The sequence below is a fragment of the Lissotriton vulgaris genome, chromosome 8 (assembly GCF_964263255.1).
Source record: "Lissotriton vulgaris chromosome 8, aLisVul1.2, whole genome shotgun sequence".
NCBI lineage: Eukaryota > Metazoa > Chordata > Amphibia > Caudata > Salamandridae > Lissotriton > Lissotriton vulgaris.
This window is the reverse complement of record NC_141696.1, coordinates 196,071,261-196,098,303: the sequence shown is the minus strand read 5'-3', so window position 1 is coordinate 196,098,303 and position 27,043 is coordinate 196,071,261. Positions and strand designations below refer to the sequence as shown.

The window sequence follows — 27,043 nt, the reverse complement described above, 5'->3', positions numbered from 1 at the left end:
GCTGGCTTTCCTGAGTTTAATTTCTCTAAAACACCTTCCTCGTCCATCACCTGTCCTGTCTAGCGACTTGCTGCTCACATTTAGGTGGTTGCAAACAGCTGTTAAAGCACCCTCTGCATGGCGTGAACTTCATGGAAGCAAACCAGATCGAACAGGATGCTTTCAGTTGACCTAGAGCATTTATCACACTGCTACCTCGCACCAGAACACAAACAAAAAAATCCCCAATGCCTTTCCCTACACTCTCCCAAATATTCTGTTTGGGTCAAGTGTTACTGCCTAATCTTGAGATATGTGGCAGCAGCCTTTACGTTAATGCATAGCCTTTGCCGTCATTAACTGGAGAAGAGTAGGTGATACAAGCTTGATGGTGCGTAGCAGATCCCTACTGGCAAGTGCCTAGTCTATTTTCCTAATCCCCTAAAATACAACTCTCCACCAAATTGTATCTTTATGTGCCCTTTCCCATAATTTTTCAAGAGAATATGAACAGGAAATACAAGTTAGTGTGACCAAATCAAATGACAATTTTATCTGTGGGGCAGTAAACTGACAAAAGGTGTCACCCCATGTCACATTACTACTGAAAAATGCTTCAGAGAAGGTTGGAAACAGTCTAGTCATGCAATAAATGCAGAATTTAGGATGTAGCACAATTCCCTTAAAGGGTATTTTCATGGCAAGTGAGTGAAAGCAATCCACATGTCAAAGAATAAAACAAAATATTCCAATAGGAACATTAAAAAATAAAAGATAAGTACAAAATCATGGAGAATTTCTTTATCCTAAAATTGTTGAGCTAAATTAATAAAGCACATTAAAACTTCAAATCTGACCAATTGATCCCAGGTCTTCAGTGACCCAGAAGTAGGTTTCAACATACTATAAAACAAGGGCCACGTAAACCTACAGTCGCCAATTAAACACAAGCATGCTGAAGATGTATTGTTCATAAAATATTGCAGTGTCTGTATTTGTCCACTACAATAAAGTAATATGGTAGGAATTGGCTAAAAGATGTACTGCCTACGGTTGTTCATAGAAATTACACAAATAATCGTGTGGTTTACACAGCAACCTATAGCAACGAAAGTAGCCGTATTGCCAAAAGAGGGAGGTGCGCGAGTCAGCTGGGGAATAAAATAGCAAAATTAAACAGCGAAAATACTGTAAATCAATAGCATGAAGTATCACTTTATAGCTACAGGTACCTCAAGAAAAGGAATTAACCGTCTGCAGAGAATTTGCTTACCACTAGGGATTTTCAGGTCTTAACCCACACTGGTTTTATTAGACTAACAATAGGTATGCAATAACAGTACATATATGTCAATTTAAAAAAACAGTTATGTTACCTTTGATCAGAGCAACTGATTGGAACAGTTAAATATATCACTTCCCCTTTAGCATTAATTAACCTCTTGCTTCAAATTCCCTCTACAGACACTTTGGGGGGAAAAAAAAAAGGATACGTCAGCGTCCACATATGACTGTAGCAGGCGAATATCTCCCTGTGAATGGCACTCATACAACGTAACCTAGAAGAAAAAAAACACTTCACATGGCAATTTTCATTCTTCTTTAGCAGTGTGCATTTGCAACACCCTTCCCTTACACTGCCAGAATATAGCAGAATGGTTTTCACACACTCACTGCATACACAAAATACATACCAGCACACAACATTAAAGTCCGCAGCACCTGGGAGCCAATGCAATATGCAGATGAGGAAAGGGGGGGAGCAGGGCTAATTTAATGGAGGTTTAAAAAGTGAAATTTCTCTCTAGTGGTGAAATAAGGTTAGTACTTGCGCTGTATTTTGTTACTGAAATTATTCTCATATTTCTGGCATTGTGTGATGTGGAAAGCAGGTCGATTCAGAAAAGGCGGTGGTGATGAACAGAGTGTCTGAATTAAGGAGACCACTCTTACCCAGTCCAAAGATCAGGGCTTGATCCATCACCGTTTTTTTAGCTCACTGCACCATCCCAGCTCAGAACTTGGCTACATGCAAATTAGTCTGTCCCTGGCCCAGTGCATCATGGGAACAGGGCAGACCAGACTACCAAGCCAATTCTTATACTGGGAAGGAAACAAGCTTCCGGGGACCGGTTTCTGGCATTTCAGCCGTCTTCGGCCCGGCTTGCTTGAATCCTGATGGTGCAATGAGCAAGGGACATACTCAGACATGACCACCCCCTTTTCTGAATCATTTTTGGCCACTATAGGTGTGGCAGGGTATACTCAGACATGAGTCCCTTGCTCACTGCACCATCAGGATTCAAGCAAGCCGGGCCGAAGACGGCTGAAATGCCAGAAACCGGTCCCCTGGGCCAGGGACAGACTGATTTGCATATAGCCAGGTTCTGAGCTGGGATGGTGCAGTGAGATAAATAACGGTGATGGATCAAGCCCTGATCTTTGGACTGGGTAAGAGTGGTCTGCTTAATTCAGACACTCTGTTCATCACCACCCCCTTTTCTGAATCGTGGAAAGCATGTCAGCATGCAAAATTAAGAGCTCATCAAGCAGACCAGAGACGGGATTTAAGGAGAACGTAGTAAAAGAGACAATTCCAATGTCAGCTTAAACCTGGAAAAAGATTAATTGACAGATGGAGGTAGAGTAAACATTGAAAAGCAGGACTCAGGAACTGAGCAAAGGGTGCAAGTGGAGAGTGGAATTAGCACCACAATACATAGGAGTAGCCCACAAGTTAGGTCTGAAACACTTAAGTTCAGAGCAAGCAGTGCCCTTAGCAGTGTGTGTAATTGGTAGGGGATTCACTGTTGAATACTGCAGACATCGAGGACGACAAGAGTGGAAGCAGTGAAAGAGGTGAGCAGAGGTGATGAACCTAATGAACAATCACAGCAGTTCCGTGATATTTTATTGAGAGATACTATTTCATTGTTGATCAATATGGGACAACATAGATTAACTATACAGTAGAATCAAATTCAAATATACTTTATTCGGCTTTTGAAAAACAAAACCATAAAAGTTCATGATAAATACAATTTACAATCTATATAAAAACCTTTTAAATGACCAGAGTACAGTGAGGAAGGGTCTCTGACATAAAAAGTTATTTTCCGCTCTCAGATTATGGCAGTATCAAATGAATTCGTGATTTAAACACAGGAGTTCATGATTAGCCTTTGTTACATGTCCGGATATTCAGGGGGGAAAACACGGGATTATGGGGTAAAAGTCGTGTAAGTCCCATATTGATATTGGGCCGTCTCTTACTCGAGGCGGGCAGGATTTCAAATAAGGTACTATATTTCGGTCCCTGAATCTCACGAGTACCAGGTCCCCCGCAACGTCTTTGGGAAGATAGCCCAGCCAACCAACCCTTCTAACACTCCTTATTACTCCGTATAGATTGGGAGGCAATGGTCTATTTTTTGACAGCCAAAATTTGGTTTTATTGACTAAATCATGTTGTCTCTCAATATTTCCCGGTGGGAGAGAAGGTACACCCGCAAGGATGCACACGTATGGGGCCGCTTCCGGAGGAAGATGGATAGAATTAATTTTATTTTGACCTACTCTCGGTGCGGTCAGCTGTGGGAGGGACATTTTAGTGGGGAATTTAGGTATTCGTTGCCCTGAAGCAGTAGGGCCAGTGGGTTTTATTTGATGCCTTTTATCCTGCACAGGTGGTTTTGAGGCTAGATGTGTAGGAGATGTCTTAGGGCAATTGGGTGTAGCACTATGTTTGCCAACCAACGGATTTAACATAATGGCTTTCTCTATCTCGGAAAGCCGTTCCCCTAACGAGTTCATTTTTTCTAGTAACGGTGCTATCATGGAAGTAAGCAGTTGTTCGATAATGGGTATTATTTGCAGTTGGGAAGGGGGTGCTATGGCTTCTGGAAACTCCACAGACGGAGGAATCATTGGGGAGTTTGCAGTGGGTGGAGATGGGATCTGAGGGGACTCATTACTTAGTGTATTCGGACTGCAGGATTTATTATTAAATATGGATAGATCTAGAGGTATAGCCTTGTGTGGAAGTAAACTAACGTTTTTGGGCAGAAGGGGAGTATCCAATGAGGCATATGTGGTTTTGCAGAGGAGATTCAACTCATCTAACAGGGAGCACGTTTGCCCACTGCTGTCTTCGTAGGTAAAATGGTCCCCCTTGGTGGTCACGGTGGTATAGGGATGTAGGACCTTGATGTGAGAATGAGTCCACTAATAGGGACACAGAATACTTATAGGGGGTCTTTACCTACTATATAGTATGCCTACAATGTAGCAACCAAGGGGGGTGGCCCGTCCCGTCCTTTTCCGGCCTTTGAGGGCCGTGGAGGGCCCGCCCTTTGCCCGGGCTTCGCCCCGGGCTATGTCCCGCGCGCGTCCCGCGGCGCGGGATTAGGAGCGAGATTTAAAACGCTCCAGGCAGGGGGGCGGGAACGCCGAGGGAAGAGGCAGCAGCTGGTGAGCACAGACTGCTGGTCCTCGCAGTCCCTCGGCGTGTGCTGCAGTCTTTGCCCTGAAGTAGCCCCACTCGGATTTGCAAGCGCTAGCAGAGCGCAGAGGTCCCACGTCGTCCCTTCAATCCAGCAACCCTCTGTGAGCGGCACCCGCGAAGCGGGGTCCGCGATAGGTAAATGAACGCTCCAGGCAGGGGGGCGGGAACGCCGAGGGAAGAGGCAGCAGCTGGTGAGCACAGAGACTGCTGGTCCTCGCAGTCCCTCGGCGTGTGCTGCAGTCTTTGCCCTGAAGTAGCCCCACTCGGATTTGCAAGCGCTAGCAGAGCGCAGAGGTCCCATGTCGTCCCTTCAATCCAGCAACCCTCTGTGAGCGGCCCCCGCGAAGCGGGGGCCGCGATAGGTAAATGAACGCTCCAGGCAGGGGGGCGGGAACGCCGAGGGAAGAGGCAGCAGCTGGTGAGCACAGAGACTGCTGGTCCTCGCAGTCCCTCGGCGTGTGCTGCAGTCTTTGCCCTGAAGTAGCCCCACTCGGATTTGCAAGCGCTAGCAGAGCGCAGAGGTCCCACGTCGTCCCTTCAATCCAGCAACCCTCTGTGAGCGGCACAGTAGAGTCTGAAAACTGCATCACCTCCACAAATAGAATTATGGGAAGGTTCTTCCATGGTAAAAGGGAAGCAAGAGAAGCTCCTTACAAGTCTAAGTATCCAGTTTCTTCTCCAAGACGCAGTCAATTAATTTTCTGCATGTGCTAAAAACACTAACACTAAAATGGCAAAGCACAACAACTACAAGTTGAGCCTTACTTCTCTCACATATTTACATTAATTATGTTGTAGAATGGGATGGAATCTTTATAGCACAGTGCTTAATCAGGATGATAAAATGACACCACAGTTTTCAGTGGATCTCTCCACCGCCCTCCCCTCCCCCCGCCCCCCCTCCCGGCCCAAAAAAGATGCGTTAGCAGCAGTTTCGGTTTGATGACTGGGACAAACTTAATGGACAACATTCTAAAAATGAATGACCACACACTACCACATTGTGTTTTAACCATATCCTTTGAAAATACTCTCCCAATTGTTCCAACAGACTCCCCAAGAACGTTGATGGCCAGCACCCACATTCTGAAAATTGTTTCTGCACCACTGACAACTTCCTTATTTCTGTAGCCAGCTGGGGAAAAAAGTTGATGCTATTCATTTAGCTCAAACCTCTAGGTGATAGAGTAAAAGTGATAAGCACTTACCTATGGCAACATTTGGACTAGTGAAAGAGCATTAACAGCAGAGTGAAGGCTTTTTTATGCTGCACTGCTAGTCAAGTTACTTCCAGACACAAGCATCGATTAACATTTCAAACTTCTGGGGTAAACTCACCCTGTTACTGCCTACAGTAGCAAACACAAGTGGGTCTCCTTCCTTGCTGTGCCAGTTAAACTGCACTCCAAATAAAGGCTGCCCATGGTCCTCCTGAAGAATAAACAAGAAAAAAGTAGAGTACCACACACATTTCACAGATTGATGCAGTGCATTTTTCTTGTACATAATATTTTTCGTAGGCTGGCTTCTGCCCAAGTTCGTGAAGCAGAACTATATGTAGACCTCTGTGTCAGAGGTCCCATGTTGTTAATCTTGGTAGGGTTGATGGCTGCCAAACAAAAGCATCACATTCGGGTAAACACACAAGCAGTCTGAATCACTGCTGCTCACAATGGATAATAATGTTGGAGATTCCTTCCATTTCACAAGCTGAAAAGCAGACCATTGCAGGTGGGATTAAAAGCATCTTTGGCACTCACCATTGTCCGAGCACTAACTGCACAACTCCACAGTCCCCAACAGCCTTGACATTATATATGCAGTGTCTCAATAGTAAATGTTCTTAAAGACAAAAATACATTCTTGTAGAAAAAATGCCAACATTTTCACTTTTCAAACCTTATTCCTTTTCCTTAATCTAAATTTCTTTCCACTTTTGCTTGTTAAAAAAAAAAGATGCTTTAAACATATCACACAAAATAGTATGGGAAAGTTACTCTGTGCAAACCTCTCCTAATGTACACTGCCTCCCGAACGGACCACTCTTTCCAGGTCGGGGTTAATATTAATGCGAACACAAATTTAATTTTAAGGTAGGCATTTTGCATTTCTGGGAGTCAACACATCCTTAAAGTAATAAAACAACTACATTTAAAGGTAAAACCCTATGTTTTTCGGTATTTGGTTCAAAATGGTTTATCATTCAATGAACTGCTACATAGCTGCTTCCAGTTATTTAAAAACCTTCACTAAATATAACAGAGGGCAATAGCCTACAAAATGCCCAGACGTTCTGAGCAGGACACGACAGCTGGATTTCCAATGCTACAGTACCATTTCAAACCAACTGCATGTGCTTTTCAGATGGAAAGGCTGTGTCCATCATGTCCTAGCACCCACCCATGAGGGAAGAGTTAGGGTTCCCCGTGTCTGCCCCCCACCCCCACCCACACATGTCCACACCAGGGCTGGCAGGGGAAGCACTTCCACTGCCACCCCAGGCCCTGCCCTGGCGAGAGCATGTGGAGAAGTGTGGCTCAGGGGTTAGAGGCGGCAGACCCGGAAGCTGAGATCGGCCCTGGACCAGGGTTCAATTCCCCGCCTCGGCGGGTCTTGGGCTCAAAAATTCCACGGACTCGATAATTCTCGCTCCGGTGCCTTCTCGACTCACGGGTTCACACTCTGCGACTCTGGGCAATAGCTTGCTTAATCTCCACAACGCCCCCTCGCGGCGGGATGCCTGGCTTTCACCTTGTGGATACCCTGCAGGGGTTATCTCACAGGGGAATACCAAGACGGGTTCCCTACGCAAGCGCCGGGAAACCCACTGCGGGTAGCTGTGCGCTATACAAGTACAAATACATTTACATTTACATGACAGAGTACACAACACTGGGCCACCAGGAATTTTTTTTCTGGTGGAAGAGCGGCCCCATGGGAAAGTGTTGCTACCTCAGCTTAGCATGTCTTTGTATTCCCCCAACTCCCCAGGTAATAGTCAGAGGACTTTTATTGTCTTAACTTATTGCAGGTCAATGGTTGTAGTGTGATTTGCTTTTAATTTACAAGATGATTTGCGGTTGTGTGTTTGTGATTTGCTTTGCAATATTTTTAATTAATCTAGCAATAATATTTACTTACTAATCTCACATTAAATAAACAGTGAAGAATTGCAAAGGAAATAGATTCCTCTTCCCTCTAGCAGCTTCAAATACATAGCTGTGGAATATGTTTGGATTGGCTACCATGCAGGAACATTGTACATTAATTATCTCACCTCACACACAGCATGCACACATACCTTGAGGCTGTTTACGCATCTGAAGGAATATTTACATTTCTTGGACTTCCATTTCCCCTTACCCCAACTCTTCCTGCCAGGTGCATTGGGAGTGTTGGTTGGGGTATCCGGTCGTTCAGTATTCGTGCCACTTTCTATGCTCAGAGCATCATCCTATGAAAAAAATAAAACATGAAAAGTTTAATACTTAACAAATGTCTCAAACTCTTTACTACCAGTTTAATGAGAGAGTGGAAAATGAAATATTACATAGAAAAAACATCAAGAGAAAGATGAGAAAGAATACTAATAGACCAGCTACAATGCAACCAGAGAGAAGTTAGAGGGCACTGAGACCAACCAAAGACTTGATATTTGAAGAGAGGGTATCAAACACAAAACCACCTATATCTAGGAAAAGTGTGGGACGCACTTAGTTGAAGCAACGTAACATTCAATAATTAACAATGGGAAACACGTTTGCAATAAATGCCATGCTGTAAGGCACCGTTTGACGTCTGAGGATCCCTACTAAATTACTACTAGACGCCATTTCTCTTGACGGCATTCTGAAATCATAGATTTTTATGTTTCACACATCACTTTCTTCTTTGCACCCTCTTCACTCTCCAGCACGTATTTCCTGGCATCTCACTCACTTCCCCACTCACACAGAACACATCCATTCAACAGTAAACATTTCAACCCTGTCCATATTTCGGCATCTTTGTATCTCCTTCACACCCTTTCACATGAACGAATGTTCTGTGGACCCCTGGTGGTCTGCAGCCCACAGGTTAAGAATCACTGCTCTAAAATATGAACCAACTTCAGAGGCAATCATTTGGCGGTTAAAGCAATACAGCAGTTGCAGTGGAAGTCTGAGACCGCAAACAACAAAAGGCCAAATGAAACAATGCACACAGTGTTCGGTTGACAAATCAATTTCTACTGAGAGGCTACTACCAAGTTTTGTGAAGGATTCCTTTAATTGACCAACTTTTCTAGGGTTGCTAGCTTTTGAAACATATAACACCAAGCAGCCACCTTTTGAGCAAATAGTTATCTTAACTGTCCAACAAAAGGACGAATGAGGTGCTCAAAGTAAGTAACCTAATATACAAATTATCTTAATGCACTAATGCATTGGTTTACTCTTTAAAAAAAAAAGTTCAATCTGACAACTGCAGCTCTTACACTACTTGAGGATGCAAAAAATAAGTACCTGTTCTATATAGGTTATCTATGTATTTGGCCCGAACAAAAAACGCAACTTGAACCAGCAACTTCACATCCCATCTGCCAAACATGTTTGCCCACATGTGAATATATACTGAGCAACTTGTGTTCTCAACAGGAAATTGAGGGGAGATGGAAAAGTTCCAGAAGAGCATAGGATGAGTCACAAAGCAAAAAGATTGTTGCTAATGTTAAGGAAGCCATCTATAAAAAAAAAAGTTTTCTAAAACGACTAGGAATCACCACATTAGCATTTATCAAGATACTCACATTGAAAAAAAATAGTTTTACAAGCTTAGAAGAACCAGAAAAAGAGGGGTGCAAGAAGATATTTAAGAGATCTGTAGCACAACCTACTTATACCAAAAAGGTGTTAAAGCCCCTAACCAGTGTGCAAGAAAGAGGTCTATCCTGTCCACTAACTTGGTTTACTGCATGCATTTCCTTTTATATTTATTTTTTATTTGAGAAACCTAGTTGGGTAACAAGACAAACCTACTTCAGTCAATTAAAAGTGGCTTCGAAGATCATACTATACAGTAGCAAATGAAAATAAGAACGAGTACGGAGCAGAGCCTGCTCTGAACTTAGGGATGAAGTTATTAGATAACTATGACCAGATAGCCATAATACTAGCTAATATTAACGGGGAAGCAGTGTCAGTGGCAATCCGTCAAAGCCTATGGGAGTTCGGTCCATTGGATCAACACCACAAACTGCCCAAAATAATCGAAACTGCGTATGCAGAATTAGGCAGAGACACGTTGGGTGGGAAAGCTTTCAAACCACAACTGACGAGCAGTCCTGAAAAGGACACTTCTAAGCAGATACCTGCTTCTTCTAAAAAAAAGTGGGATAATAAAAACAACATAACTATAGAAAAGAGAAGTCAATCCCCAGGTAAATCTCCTTCACAGAAGCCCTCTGAAAAGTGGTATAATCTCAGGAATAGGTAAACATTAGGAAACCCGACAGGTATAGGTATACTGATACACGTGCCGCTAGGTCCTTTCAGGGCTCGGCGAAAACATCCGAGAAAGAAGGACTGTCAGACCACAAAGAAGAGCGTACAAAGTCCAGAGACAAGCAGCACGCTCAAGACTATACTTCCAAAAAAGAAGACCAGCCAAAGTCAAGACCTCAATTTAAGAAAAAGAAAGTTGCAGGTCTGAAGATCAGACATGCCCAGAATTCTGAGGACACAGCTTCTGAACGGTGAATGGGCTCAGACAATGCTAGACAGTGCGGCAGAAGTAACAATAGCTCGCCAGAACCTGAAGGAATTTCTGGCGGACTTACATCATGGTGGAAACACCAGACACAAGGGTGAGCGTCCCACATAAGTTACACAAGATAACACTCCGAATGGAAGAGGACAAGCCCAGGAAAGTTAAGGATCTTTTGGGAAAATCTGTCATCTGGGTAAGACATCCTATTAGCAGAACAAGATTGACCGCCAGCATTCGTTATGGAGTGCCCTAGGGGGGAAAACATAATTTTTCCAACATTCTTTGACCTCGTCCCCATACATCTTAAACACGCTTATGTACGGGAGTGGGCAGTTGCCCTAGCTCCAGCATTGTATAAAAATCATGCAGGGTAGGATGAGGAGTCAACCCACCACGTGATTCCGTTAAAAGTTTCACCAAATGCTCAGAGGCAGTGCCCTATTTAAGGAAGAAGCTACAAAACAGGTCAGGGCGATCTTGGATCAACTTGAATACGAAGGGGTGATCGAAAATTGCACCTCACCAATGAACAATCCTTTGTTTCCCGTATCAAAACCATTTGATTCATATCGTCCAGTTTGATTACAGACATCTAAACACATGCACAAAACATTTGCTGTCCAAAACGCACACAGTGCCGCAATAATGAATACAATTGTGCGGAAAAAAATACAAAACACTTGATATCTCAAATGGATTTTTCTGCTAAAATATAGCACCTGAAAGCAGGTTTTTGACTGCATTCTCTGCGTTAGGGTCCCAGCGACAATTTTGTTCTCTCCCCCAGGGTATACGAAAAGGGGTATATTCAGCAAGAGTAACTGAGTTACTCCAAAATTTTGATGAAGCATTGCCCTATGTGGATGATATTTGTCTGACAGATGGTGACTTAAAGAGGCACTTGACCAGAGTGAGCACCATTATTATCGGATTCGCTTCTGAGGGCTACAAGTTAAACTTTAAAAAATCAAAAAACAGCCCACCACAGTGTCCTGTTTCTAGGATACAAGCTTTTAAGTAAAGGGAAAAGCCTGGCAGCCAACTTTTTTAGAAAAGTGTGTGCTGCTCAAACCTTCAAAGACATTAGAAAAAATGTACAATCAATACTGGGATTCCTACATTTTGGCAGCACATACATTTTCGATTACGCAGAGTAAAACCTTTCCACGACTTCATAAAACCTGACTTTTCAGTTAGACATTGGACACGGGAACATTCCAAAATCCTACGTTCATTAGAAGACATGATTGCTTCCAAACACTTACAGACACGCGTAAATGTACGCAACTTGGTGATCCGTGTAATAGCGGGTCAATTCGGGTACTCTTACTTAACCTTCAATGAAGGCGAAACGGTACCAATGAAATACAAATTACACCTGTACACAAACGCAGAAATGCCTTTTACTTCGACAGAAAAAATCCTGATATCAGTTCAGACCGCTGTAGGGAGAAAAAGAGCACTGGTCAGGGGAAACGTATAATTGTCGTAACCCCTGTATCGTCTTTAGACGCAGTTACAAAGGCTAGCATTCCAAATGTAAAAGCCTTACATCCGAGATGGATATAATGGGCTAATTCTCTTACTGCAACAGACGTTGAATACAGATTTGAACCAAGTCTAAAAAACACAAGCATTCCTGCAATACGAACAAGAATATCCTCTACCAAATGAACTCTTGCCTCTCGATCAGTATGAATAGATTATTTACACTGATGGATCTGCTCAACCTGTCATAGGGAGTAAGCAACAATATGGTGCGGCATGTTCCGTCGTTAAAAGTCGCATGCAGGGTGGAAAGTCCCATCCAAGTTGCACTAAAACGCAATCTCTAGAAGATTGTACGGCTCAGTTGGCAGAACTAAAAGCACTGATACGGGCACTCGTAAATACGGACCACGAATTCCTCACACTTAATGTGTGCGATTCCTTTTACATCGTACAGTCGTACAATGAGTACTTACATCATTGGGACCTAAACAGGCTTAAAGATGCGAAAGATGGCACAATTAAGCATAAAATGCGATGGGAACAGGTAGTTGAGCTGAAAACATAATACCAAGGGCTCACGTGATAAAAACATTAAGTCAGTCATCACTTTGAAGGGAATTCATTGGCTGATGAAGCCGCAGAAGGAACTGTACGCACGGCTTCCGTAGCTGCAATCACTCGCTCTAAAACAAGAATAGACAGTGATATAATGGTGGCTGTCATTGCTTCACACGAGGGCAGCTCAGCAGTACCTACAAAATTTCCACTCAAGTACTCCTACAAGTTAAATGCACACTACATTCCATATGCTCAAATTCCTGGAATGGGGGACAGAGCAATACCAAATATGGATCGTAGGCAAGGTTTAATACTAGCAGCACACAAGGGTTTGGGCTCTGCGCAACAGCGACTATTTCTTTATTGAAACAACGCTATTGGTGGCCAGGTCTAACAAAACAAACTAAGGACTAGTTCTTGAAATGTGACATCTGTCAGCAGATTAAGGGCTCTGCCATAACACGCCTGGCACAGACACCACTATTAATCAGACAAACCTCTTGCATGTGTGTATTTGGACCACTGCTGCCCCATACAATCTGATAGGGCGTACAAGTATATCTTTGTGGCAATGGATTCATGCTCCAGATTCCTATGGGTTTGGCCTCAGCCCTCGGCTGACACGCAAACTGTTATAAAAGATTTGCGATTCTTTATAGGGTCATACGTCATGTTCTAAGGTTGCCAGAAACGAATCACTCCCCAATAAGGAGACACTAGTGGCACTGTGAGCTAGCTAAATGCAAATAGGCTAACATTTCTTGGAGGGGTGTATGGAACTAGTCTGCCACCAATCCCATAGTTTATGTTATAAAAACGTGAAGGTCCTGCATGGGTACTATAGCAACTACACAACAGCTCGGGAACAACAGTTGGAAGGAGGGGGGAACACGCCATTGGCCGACTTCGCCATCACTCTCGAGCTACTAGATATTTGGCGCCGGCACCATCTTCTCCGGGGGCACACAGGGTGTTCTGCACGCTGGAATATTTTTTCTCTTCTGCAGGAGAATTAGGAAGGGTAGACAAAGTGGAGTTATTGGCACATGGCTTAGCCGACCACTCCCCCCTGTGGCTATAGGTGGGTGGTCGAACCAACGGAGAGACACGAGGGTGGAGGCTCAACACATGGGATCTCAGAGACTCAACAACAGCACAGGAAGTAAGAGTGGACTGCGAACTACACTTTTTCGAAAACAGCTCAGCGTCACCAGAAATAGTCCTGTGGGAGGCCTTCAAAACAGTGCTGCGAGAAAGCCCAAAACTCAATTGCACACAAGCGCAAAAGTGAGACAGGAGATATTGGCCCTTCAAAGCAAACTCCTGAAACTGGAAGGAGACGCTGGTGCAGGCCCATCTATTCCACTCTCTGTCAGATGGAGGTTACTCATGGAGAATACCTGGCAATTGTGCGTCAAGAGGCAAAAATAAATAAATACTAATTTTATTAAGACAACATTGCTTTTTCTGGCCTCACGGCACCACCTGTATGAGGCAGGGGGCAGGGCAGGGAGGCTCTTGGCATGGCTGGGGAGGAGAGAGATGAATTACAGGTGCTTGATTGCCAACCACAGGGCTTGGCGTACCTTCACCACGGCACAAGATATAGCAAATGCCTTTGTGAGTTATTATGTCAATCTGTAAGAGACCACTGGTGGAAGAATCGCAGATTCAGGTGTATCTGCGTGAGATAGACCTCCCGGCACCATCACCAGAAGACAGGGCTAGAGTTCACACTTGAGGAAGTCACAGGGCCATACATAAACAAAAAACAGGGAAAACCCTGGGACACAATGGTCTACCGGCATAATTTTACAAGGCGAACCCTGGATTATTAGGCCCATGTCTCCCCAAGATGTTTCAAGTGGCACGGAAGGAAGGCACACTTCCTCCTGACCTACACAATGCAATGGTGGTGGTAATTCACAAACCTGGAAAACCGGCCACAGTGTGTGTGTCCTATCGACCAATCTCACCCCTAAATGTGGAGGTTAAGATACTAGCCATCATCCTAGCGAGCAGACTGGCGCCGGTTATCACCTCCTTCATACATGCCGACCAATCAGGATTCATGCGCAAAGAGGGTCTAGGTTTAACCTCCGTCATCTAGCAAACTGGCTGAACACGTTCAAAGAAAGAGTTGAACCACACTTACTGCCATCACTCTACGCCGAAAAGGCATTCGATGTCATTCATGTGGCAGACGTGGAAGAGGTTTGGGTTTGGACTTGGATTTCTGGCCTGGATCGAACTGATTTACAAGTCACTGCAGGCTAAAGACCAGGTCAATGGGACAATGTTGGATGGGTTCCCAATAGAACATGGCACTAGGCAGGGAACCCGCAGTCCCCATTGCCATTTGCCCTGACTTTGGAGCCGCTAGCATGTTTAGTCAGAGCCCACCCAAGGGTCATGATACCCTTTTATACGTCACCAACCCCACTTCCATGCTACCTATCCTCTTCCGCGAACTCCAAGCCTATGGGAGGCGTGCAGGATATAAAATTAACTGGGACAAATCGATTTTATATCCGGTAGGAGGAGAAATAGACAGGCGAGAACTTGCAAGTGATCACTGAATGTTCAAATACATAGGCATTTAAACATCAAAAGATATCACATTGAGTCTTTCCGATAACATCCAGAGGGTAGTAGCAGACCTTCATACGGACGATGAAAGGTGGTGACAGCTGCCCCTAACATTATTAGGCAGAGCAGCAATGTACAAATGATTACACTCCCCAAACTACTGTACATCCTGCAAAACCCACTACAAGATTCCAGAGGAAACATTTGGGACAATAGACAAGGAGGTACGCACACTTCTGTTGGAGGGAGAGCAACCAAAGATAGTGCTTCAGACGCTGTACCACAGCAAATATAACAGAGGGGATTGCTCTCCCTGACATAAGATCATACTACCGTGCAGCACATCTGCTACTAATTAATGAGTGGGGATACTTGCCAGGGACAAACCCAGCATACGCCCTGGAACTGTGCCAATTTGAGACACGCACGCACCTACACTACTTATAAAGGAGTAAAGGGTCCGGACACCTATTACCGGCTACCCAAAGGACAGTAGAAGCGTGGAAGGGAGCAGAGAGACAAATTGGATGGGATAGGAAAGTCATATGGGAAGGCACATGCCTCCCAGAAAGAGGTAAATTCAGGGTATTTCAAGCATGGGACATGATCAGAATATCCAAACTAGGTCACCTGATAGAGGACGGCACCCTGATCACATTTCGATGCCCTGCAGCAAGACTTCAAACTGTGCGACAGTCAAAGATACAAATATATCCAACTGCAGCATGCTTAGCATGCTGAGGGAGTAGACAACGAACACACCGGAGTACGCATCACTAAAAGGAAGACTCCTTCAAGGGGGGAAAAAAAATGCCATTTCCTGGACATATAAGACCCCCATAAGCAACGAGTAACCAGTTTTAAAAAGATTATGGAAAACAAAAACTAACAAGGATTGGTAAAGCCAATAGGTCTGAAATTGTTGGTCAGCATCTTTTTGTTTGGTCAATGCTTGACTTGTTTTGGCATGTTTTTTATAAAACCTTATTGATGCAGGAGCTGCCAGGCCCTCACCATTATAACAAACATGGCAAAAGCAAAACTTTTGCTTTTGTCTCAAAAAGCACACATAGCCACAGTAGTTCCTGGCACCAAACAAAATTACTATGTGTTGATATGCTCCTTGTGAAAGAACAGAATGCAGTCACTCACAGTGAAGCTAGCCGATGGACAGTGAGAGAATTTTATTAAACACAAAAGGTCATGGTTAACGCTAGACCTAATTAGGGCCCCAATTATTAAATAAAGTCAAAAGTGCACCCATGTCCTTGCGTTAAATGCAGATATACAGCTTATGTGAATTAAAAAGACTTTACAGAATTAGGCCAATAAATAGTACTCCTATAAAATATTTGTGAACTGCATTTTAGTATGAGCAAAACTGCAGGTGTAGATTTGTTTTTGCAGGTTCACTTCCCTCCAACCACTTTTTTTTACCCCAACCCTGGAAGAAGTTTTATGTCTGCCATTGTCAGGGGTAAATTTCCATCCTCTCTCAGTATGAGAAATGATTAGAGAAGAGTTGGTGAAAACCCTTTTAACATGCAAGTTAGTAGGCTTGCACAGACTCAAAGGGTATTCCAAACCTGGAACTGTTTACCATTACTTTCAGTCACAGTATGTGGATCTGCAGTAACATGGGAATATAAGGGAATTGCTTGTATTCAAATCCTACTATGGAAGGGGCCCTGGAATAATCGGAGAGGCTATCTCAGAGCTCTTATATAATTATTGCAGTCCTAATTTGTTGCTGCATTACATGGCACAAAAAGGACAAGTGTATTTTACTACAGAACAAGTAGATGTATGTAGCAACCTGCCCCTTGGGCAAGTAAATATTTTATTACATATCACACCCCTGGTGAAATGACCGTTAACAGCATACTATGCCAATCCTTTTACAAGTGAGTGAGCTTTGTTGATCTATAAAATTGAGAGAATGTGCTTGAGTTTGAGCACATTACCAGCAGTGCTGTTATTGAGCAGTTTTATACTTAAATAATAATGAACTTCAGAAAACACTGCAAAAGAAATAGTGTTGTCTACATGCTTTCACCAAGTGGCAGAATTTGGCTGTTCTATTGCACGGCCCACCACCCTGGTTGAGAGATGAATGAGGAGCAGATGCTGGAAGGAAAGATGGGTAATGTGTCCCTCGATTAGATAGACATGCTACTGCGAAAAGAGCTGTTGGTGCACCTTTCAGCTGCTGTCTGCTGCATCACATATAACCCCCAAGTTCAACGTAATTCAAACGGAAACCACTCCTCATGACGGGTTTGATTATTCCGTAAAATTTACATTGGTGTGCACCACAAGCGGGTATTGCAAGAGGGCACTCAAGAGTGAAGAATCAAACATGTGTACCTGTCATTTTAAAGTCCCTTATCTTGGGTTTTAAAATGCCTTCTAGTTAGAATATTGAATGTGCATGAGTTGTATGGTACTGTGGGGCCTTTGCTTAACGAAAAGAGGTACTTAAAAGGGATAATAGCAAGTACACAAAGTAAACCCAACATGAACGAATCTTTAAGGCATCACTTCAGAAGAGCATAGTAAAAGTACAACAATTTGAAGGCATGTAGGCTTGTGTTGAAGTCAGGGACTTCTTGCAAGAGTCTGGAACCACTCAAAAGTCAAGTTATTTATTTCAGATTATGCCCTCGGGCTATAACAGCAGGAGGTATGTACTGTCAGGGCTTTACCTTCCCTCCAACTGTAGATCTCACAGCTTCTACTCCACACCACAAAAAAATATTCTATTACACCATTCATTCTCAGCATTCAAGACACCAGCTCAGACATCCAGAGAACGGGGGACTCACAAAATACTACGCACCCCTTTTTCTTACAAAAGAAACAAAGAACAGTGATTCCCTTTCATATAAAGTATATGTATAATCATTAACAACAACTCAATTTCCAACATTTTAGCTTACACATTTACCCAACAACCTGTTAAACGCTCCAATATCCACAGTCAACAATTAACAGTCCCTGAAATTGTGACTAATTAAGAAATGAGATTTTTTACACCTCATGCCAAAGAAATGAATCAACAATAAATACAGAGACTACCACACAAAGACAAAGTGTGCAAGTCTTGTGACCCCCTTGAACATGAACACCATGGCTGCACACACAAAATGACGTCTCGACATTTATGCTTACATGAAACGTAGTCGCTGATGCCCAGTCAGAAGACTGCCACAGCTCGAACCTGCCGGCTTTCTTCAGCAAAGGGTTTTGCCATCATCCCAAAGTCTGCTCATTCAATGCACAAAACAGAAACTTAAATCATACATCACCTCAATTGAAATTCCATAACAACCCCAGCTTACTTTACTAAATTACGCTGTACACCAAACTTACACTTTGCCTATCTTCAACAAGCAACACCCAAATATCCCACAAGGACACCACCGCACACAAACAAAAGTGCAGCCCAACAAGTTTCACACCCAGTCACACAAGCTGGCAAAAACCAACATAACCAAGTGCAAGGTTGAAGAAAGCACTTAATCTGCACCCTCTGAAAAGTGCACCAGTAAAAAGGCTGGGGTGTCTTCCGATCAGAACAAGCATTTGCAATGCAAATCGGTCTCACCTTTGGGACCTTATATGTATTTAGCTATGCAGCAAATTTGCCTGGGTGCTGAAACATCTACTGTTCTTTAACCTGGAGGGAAAAAAGGCGCCAAACGGACTGACACGCCAGGTATGGGAACACATCTAAACCTATCAAATTCATGCTGTTTCGCCAATACAAAAAAACTGGAATTTTAAGATTAGCAAATACATTTTGGTTATTCAAATGCAACTAAATCAGGCGTATAACATTACTGGCTCATTTTTCTCTCCTAAATCAGGCAAACACTGATAAGAACAATAAGAAGCAGTGAACACAGAAGTCTTCCTAAAGTTCCAACCCATACTGCTCTAGAAAAACAAATCCAGATGAGTGACAAACAGCCAACTACCACAATAATGTGCTCTATCGGTTTAGCGGTCTAATCTGAAAAGGCACTATAAGATAAAGTTGATTTCAATCTACAAATAAAACTGTTACCGTAAATAAATACCCATGGATAATATTAAAAAAATATATATTTTTGCCATTCTGTAATGAGAATGAGTTTTGCTTATATGAAATCAGTATAATACGACATTCCATAAGGTGTCAGTAAAATGTCACTGTATCAAACATGCTGTTTAAATTGGAAAGTAAAAATGTCACTGTATCAAACATGCTCTGTTTAAATTGGAAAGTAGGATTTCCACAAGCAATCATTTTGAAGTTATGTACAAATATTTACATAATTAGTTCTTCAACATTAAAAAGTTGACTGCATGAAGCTCAGTTTTGCGGGGAGGATTAGTTAGTAATCACATATGGACCTTGTTGTCACAAGGACACAAGCCTGTCAGCGCCAACATATAAGCAGATACTGCAACTTTAAAACCTAATATTGCGACGTGTTGCTTTATTGTAAAATGCTAAATTGCTGCAGCGGCCCTCAGCAGAACTTTCTCAATAGGCAGGACTTTGCGTTTTAATGCGTAGTTAGATCACGGCTTATTTTACACGTTGCCTCACTGACTAAGAAATTAATTAAAAACACGGTACTTTCAGAAGACAGAACTTTTCTTAATGAATTATTGGATGAGCATTTCAAAGAGGCACCTCTAAATGTGGTACAATTTTACATACCCACTACATGGGCCAATGCTTAAAATGAGTGATTAGACGTCGACAGAGAATGAAAAGCGTTAAGGCATTGTGATAGTGGTGGGGAACAAGAATAAGCAAAGTGACACGATCGTGAGTGTCCAATCGAGTGGACACTAACGGGGCAGGGTGAAATGTGACCCATGACGTATATGATGAGGGATTGCAGTGAGTAGAAAACAAGTAATGGAGGAGCGGGGAAAACATTCAAGATGAGATGACTGCTGGGAAAAATAACTGGTTTGGAAGAGGAAATGGGGGAAATAGATGTCAGTCTGAGATAACTGAATCCGCAGTATATCGTGGAGGGCGTTAACTATGCCTGTGTGGGATGGTGGCTCAGGCATGCCTGTAATAAGTGAAAAAATGTCAGCACCACCAACCCTCACTGTAGGCGCTCAGCCCTGCTTTCCCTCCTTACCTGCCCTCTCCGCTCCAACTGGCTGTCACCGCTTTCCCCAGATGGCAGCAGCGGCTCTCAAGTTTTTATTTATTTATGTTTTGGAACTCATAACAGAGGTCCACATAAAATCACCAAAACTGAAATGTATACAGTTTTCATCAAATATAGCAAAAAGAAGAAGTGATACAGAAAACGAAACTAATATATATCTAAGAAACTTTTAAAAAAGTAAAAAATTGTACAACAAAACCTCTCATTTGGCGGATTACAAATAGCATCTAAGAAAGCAGGGGCAGACAAGATACTTAGTCTTAAACAAGTAGGTCTCAACCATTTAAGACGGTGTAGTTTTAAAGCCGGACATACAAATAATACATGTTTAACATCCTGTTTGGAGTTATTACAAAAATTGCACATTACCGATGAGCCAAACCATCTTGACAATAAATTATTTAAAGGAAGTATATCCTGCCTCAGAAGGAACAAAAAACGACGTACCCCATGGGGAAGATTCCAGGACACATAAGGTTGAATAATCCTAATTTAATAGGAATTAATAACTGGTAGGGGACCTCTCTTTACAATGAGAGCCTCCCTATCCATTACAAAGCTTAGTTTCCATGAAGCCAGTTTTAAGGTCGATTTTAACTGGTATGCAGATAGAGAAAAAAAAAGTCGATTCATCTAAGAGAAAAAAAAAGTCGATTCATCTAATTTCAAGAGATCAACTGCTAATCTAAAATTCTTTATGATTAAGGAGTACTCTTTTAGGGTTCCAAGAAGTACTTTTTGGATCAAATATCTTAAGGTGCCTGGTTCACCCTTTGCCAAACTGGAAACCCACCGTATTACCCCAGCAAGGCCCTGAACCTAAGCACTTCGTAGGCCAAATTCCAGCCTAAGAGCCGCTGTATTACAAACGGTATTAACCACGCACAAATTCCGTAATTTTTTTCCTTCCGTGGTGTTCAGGAAACCCCATTTCCCCACTTCAAGTAATTCTATACCATATAGTAGGGAGGCCTGTACTTTAGCTCTAAAGACCTCCAACAAATAAGCAAAATGTCTCTGGCCAGTAGATCTATAAAGGGTGTTTAGACCCTTCCCATGAGCCAATGCCTTCCGAATGTTATTAGCTATATGGGCCTTGTCACTTAACGTACTAGAAATTATTTTCCCCAGAAAAACATAGGATTGAACCACTTCTAATCCATGACCCCTATTTTCAAGGAGAAACTCCCATATTTTGGCTTTTTCCTTCCTACAATGCACATAACTTTACTCTTGGATACATTTATCCTTAGATGGTGTGTCTCTGCAAATCCGTGGAGTGCTTGCAAACGATTATTCAATCCACTAGGGGTCAAGTCCAAAATTAGTATATCATCTGCATATAACAGACATACTATCGGTTTGCCCCCCAGTACTGGGGCAATCCCATCACTTGCCGATAAAGTCTGGGGAAAATCTGATAGGTATAAGGAAAACAGTAATGGGGCCAACAGGCAGCCTTGTTTCAACCCATTGGCAGATGGGATAGCTTGAGAGAGGCCTCTTTCCCCTCCCAAAAGCACTCTACACCATGTATCGGAATGAAGCTCTCGGACCAAGTCCAAGAGCTCAGCTGGCATACCTAGGTCCGATAGTTTTCTCCACAGCAGGGGACTATCAACTTTGTCAAATGCTGTGGAGAAATCTATGAATGCTGCATAAATTCCTCCTCCCCGGATCCTGATGTATTTCTCCGATAAAACTTGCAAGGCGGTCAAATTGTCCATGGTGCCATGCCTTTGTCGAAACCCCGTCTGCTCAAGGGGCAGTATATTATTCTCCACTACCCAATCATTAATTAATTGCAAAAGGCATTTAGCAAAAACTTTGCCAACAGCATCCAAGAGGGCAATTTGACGGTAATTTTGGAGTGCATTTCTGTCTCCCTTCTTATACAGGGGGACCAGTATGCTACCCTTCCAGGAGGGAAGAATTATGTTATGCAAAAAACAAAACTTAAACACATGGAAGAGAATCTTACTCCAAGTAACACTATTTTGTTTTAAAACAGAGATAGGTAACTCACCCGGGCCCATAGCTCCCGACAAACGCATGCCCTTAATAACCAATTCAATAATCCTTTCGGAAGGCGGGACAAGGCCGGAATTATTCTCTTTCGTTTTACCGCGAACGACTACCGTTCCATTTCCGGCATACAAATTCAAGATGCATTCTACCCATTTTTGTTCTTCAATCGGGACTGGTAAGGATCTAGATCTTACACCACAACCTTCCCCAATGAGCGACCAGAATAGTCTAGCTTGGCCGCTGAAGGCAGCCTCCCGTAGTTTAATCCATACTGAGTCCTCGCTTTCCTTTTTTAATTTGATTTTCAGCCTTTTCCTCCTCCTTTTTAATAGAGCCAATCTATGATATCTGCCGTATGCAAGGTCTGAAATCAAAACTAGCACAATCCCCAATGAAAACAAAGACATACACAAGCACAAGTTCTACCAAAAAGCCCAAAGTAACTCCTCACTTAGACAATAGTGAAACATACGACTGAAGAGAAGAATAGATATTAAAGATATAGCTCCATCAATGTTCAAATACGCACTTGGAACAATTATTACACTATAGGGTGCTTGTTAATTTTTCAAAAAGATACATTAAATGGAAGATGCACAAAATCTTTCTGACTAGCATTATTTAATTTACTTCCAACTTTTTTCAAGCTTAGACCGTTAACCAAGAAGTAACTGTTAAATAGCGTTCCGAGTTAGACTGTTGTTGCTTTGCTGGGTTGGCCTGCAGTTGCTACTTCTGCCTTTAGCAATGAAAGGAATGGACTGAACTTTCTTCTCAGGGACAGCAAAGACTTCACTTAATTCTGGGTACCGCCTCTCGAACCGTGGGTTTCAGTCGCCATAAAGGGGGAAAGCAGCAGACACCATCGACACCGCAGCAGGCTCCATGTCCTGAAGGCACCACAAAGGGCACCACCACAACCCTGGTCTCACCCACAACTACGCTGCACTCTGTCGCCCTGGTCTCACAGACTATGTTGCTGACCTTGACACCAGTGATCACACAGTGATTTGGGAGCACCGCTCGTAAGTCACAACGCACTGCCCCGTCCCGCCCCACAACGCAGTCTGGGCCGACCAACACCAGCTCCCATCAACTCACACGGTTGCTTGCACTGTGACCTATCAGCACCGCCGCAACGAGCCCCACCTCACCCCACAATGCAGTTCTGGTCTCACTGACGCAGCTGGACGACTGTCACAGAGTGGCTGCCAGCACTGCGAGTTGAGGGCACCGCCTGTAACACCCCTACGATTCACATCGCAACCGCGATAGTTGCCACAACCAGCCCACATCGAAACGGTCGCCAGAACCAAAAGATTCTGTTTACAAGGCTGCGGACACTAATGCCGGTCCGCCGGAACAGTTTGATTCTGTTGCTGTCAGCAATGCTGTAGCCCCGAACCGAGGTATGGACCTTTAAGGAACTGCATTTTAAAGTCATACTTGCGAAGTGCCTATTTTTGATTACTGTATGTTGGTTTTCTATCATATTGGTCGAGTTTGAACAGATAAATAGTGCTTATTTTTCTAAAACTGGTGTGGTGTCCTTTTGTAGTGTTTTTTACTTTATTACTGTTGGTTATGTGCGACTGATTTACACACTGCTTCTGAGCTAAGCCTCACTGCTCTTGCCAAGCTACAAAAGGGGTGAGCATGGGTTATTTCAGTAGAGTATCCCCCTTATCCGGACTAGAAGGAAGGAAGGGTCCCTACTTGGACAAAGGTGCAAACCATTGCCAACTAGAGACCCCCATTTCTAACAGATAAAAATCAATGTTAACTAGTAAAAGTCTTCTGCAAAGCGTAAGTCAATTAATAAAACTTTTTTATAATGCTTGAATTGTACATCAGTGAGTTTAAATGTCTACATTGCTGATTAATACAATGGGCTACATAATTAGGTTTTTGGTACTCTGTCGACCTCTCAAACCTCCCAAATTTGCTGCTATAGGGAACATCAAGATGCAGTACAAAAAAAAGCCACACACCAACTCTGCATTCCTAAACAGTGTATTACTTTTCCTCTCAAAATTTGCGTCGGTCACATGGGTGGTGGGGACGGGAGAACAACAACGTTATTATTCTCCCTGAATCAAGCATCATGGTACAACAATAGCTCGAATGAATTTATAGGCCTGTATAAACGGTCTTCCAAAATGTCAACCACAACTAATTCCTACACATCCCAACCACGAGCTCCTCTAAACCGTACCTCGGTAATTAGTGTCGTACTTTGCTTATAACGTGTGTACAAAAGGATGGCACGAACCACGTAAAAGCTGCATTATTTCTCAGAAAAACTACGATCATAGACCAGCTAACTACAACTAAGAACCTCAAGTGAACTAACGCAGCTGCGTAAATTACACCGACTAGACATCTCCCTCTAAAGTGTGGACCTCGGGCGACATCTGATAGAAAATGAAACCACGAGACGTAAATTTGCCGGTTTTTCTGGCGTGTATGTATATAGTCTATGTAACGCCCATATCTTATTTCAGGTCAAACAATTGATCCTTAAAGCAGAGTATTTATATTTTGTTAAAAAGAAACTACAAAGAAGTCACAGGTTGGAAATCCCCTCCCTCTCTGCCAAACTATGCAAAATGTGTACGTTAGTTAAAGTAACCAGGGTGCATTCTCCGTTCTTTATGTATTGAAAATGCAACCCTTGCCGGCGTTACTCACATTGTCGTCCCCGGAGAGGTCGGGGTTGCTATTTTCATCGCTGCTTAGCTTCTGCTTCTTGCCCGGCATCTCGCTATTTCCCGCCAGAGCCGCCCCGCTCTCGGACATGTTCCGCTTCCTAGACTGCCTCCCAGACTCCGTCCAACCAATGGCGGCCATGGAGCGGCTGCCGCAAACGCCAACACTCAATCGACATAGAAATAAGACAAGAAAAAAGAAAGAGCGAGAGGTTGCAAAATATGCAGCGGCCATCTTTAAATATGAGTGATTCCAAAACAAAACGTAGTTGCCTACGCCACATAACTGCCTTCTTCTGTAATCTAAGAATCGATATTGAGGCGATTACATTTTTCCTTCACAATACAACCGCCGATAATATTTCTCATTTAGACATCTTCGAACTATATCGAACTATATAATAAGTCTACCGGCCAGGGCGCTCGACCTCGGACCTGGGGATCTGGGTTCCAGTCTCCGTAACGACGCCAAAACCTCCTGTGATTTTGGGCAAATCACTTAATCTCCGCGTGCCTAAAATGAATGTGTGTCCTCATGTAACGTAACTGGTGCTATGTAAAGCGCTCTGATACCCGATTCCGTTCGGGTCTAGTTCGCGCTATATAAAACTCCGATTTTTTTTTTTATATGTTAATGGAACTAAGGGCCCGATGTAGGTAGGGCGTTACCGATCGGTAACGGCCGAAAATACCGATTTTTGGCCCTTACCGATCGGTAAACAGCCATCGAGATGTAGGGAACAAAAAACATAAAGAATCGGAGTGAAAACCGAATCGGAATGAGTACCGAATGGGAAAGAATCCGATACGTACATACCGAAAATCGGATATGTAACGAATCGGAAAAACACCGAATCGGATGCAAACACCGATTCGGTCCATGTACCGAATCGGTAGTGACACCGAATCGGAAATTCACCGATTCGGTCCATGTACCGAATCGTTAGTGACACCGATTCGGAAAATCACCGATTCGGTCCATGTACCGAATCGTTAGTGACACCGAATCGGAAAATCACCGATTCGGTCCATGTACCGAATCGGTAGATAGACCGATTCGGACATGAGCCGAATCGGAAAACATGCCGAATCGTATGATTCGCCGATCGGGAAATTTCCCGATTCCGACAGATGGGGAGATGTAGGGAGGCACAGAAACACCGAAATCGGCTCAAAATCGGTAGAATTCACTCGGTATTTACCATGGATTGCAATCAGGTGGTAACCAACTCCAACCCATATAAACAGGCCCAAAATGCATTGCAACTTGCAGGATGGCAGCTTTCTATGTCATTGCGAGGCGGCTACGGCTACAGCAGGAAGGACGGAGGGAATGGCTAAGAAATGAACAGGTCTACAGACAGAGGATAACCCTGTTCATGCTCACAGAGGCAGAGATACTACAGAGATACAGGCTGGACTCTGACACCATACTTGAGCTCATCAGGGATCTCAAGCCATTCTTGGACCACCACACCCCAAGGGCACACGCCATCCCTGCGCACATCCAGGTGCTATGCAGCCTACACCTGCTAGCGTCTGGCAGCTATCAAAGTGGAGTAGCAGCAGCAGGAGGGGTGAGCCAGAGCAGCCTGTCAAGGTTCTTCCACACATTCCTTGACGCCATGATACACAGGATGGACCAATACATCTCTTTCCCTGCAACCCACGCAGAACTGCTACAAACCAAAGCTGACTTCTACCAGATGGCACAATTTCCCCAAATCATCGGTTGCATAGATGGCACGCACATTCCGATTTGCCCACCAGCGGACACCGAATACATATACCGCAATCGCAAGTCTACACACACCATCAACGTGCAGGTGATCTGCAATGCAAAGTGCACCATCACAGACCTGGTTGCAAAATTTCCAGGGAGTACCCATGACTCCTATATTTTCCAACAGAGCGGCATCTATGCACGGCTGATGGCTGGCGAATTTGGTGAAGGATACCTCCTAGGTGAGACACATCATCAGACCCCCATAACACATAGAAGCTAGGTGGATTACATGTATGCATGTGTGTAATGTAACCCCTTTCTCTTCCAGGCGACAGTGCATATGCCCTCCGCTCATTCATACTCACCCCCTACCTCAACCCCTCCACACCCAGCCAAAGGAGGTATAACCGGGCCCACATACGCACAAGGAATGTTGTCGAACGGACCTTTGGCATCTGGAAAAGTAGATTCAGATGCCTGCACAAGAGTGGAGGTGCAAGGCAGTATACCCCCATCACCTGCTGCAAGA

General features: G+C 43.5%; 1 protein-coding gene across 2 annotated transcripts in view; it reads right to left on the bottom strand.

Annotated features, from left to right (window-relative positions):
- EED (embryonic ectoderm development) overlaps window positions 1-24,938 on the bottom strand; it is a 119,938-nt gene extending 95,000 nt beyond the window's left edge. The window contains exons 1-4 of one of the 2 annotated variants that reach the window (XM_086933972.1): window positions 24,772-24,938; window positions 7,785-7,937; window positions 5,822-5,914; window positions 1,473-1,538 (exon numbers count right to left, since the gene is read on the bottom strand). In XM_086933972.1, coding sequence (XP_086790098.1) covers window positions 1,473-1,538; window positions 5,822-5,914; window positions 7,785-7,937; window positions 24,772-24,930 — 471 coding nt within the window. In that variant the 5' untranslated portion in view covers window positions 24,931-24,938. The remainder of the gene's footprint in view (window positions 1-1,472; window positions 1,539-5,821; window positions 5,915-7,784; window positions 7,938-24,771) is intronic. The other variant, XM_086933973.1, reaches the window with a different exon arrangement.
- Between the last annotated feature and the right edge of the window lie 2,105 nt (window positions 24,939-27,043).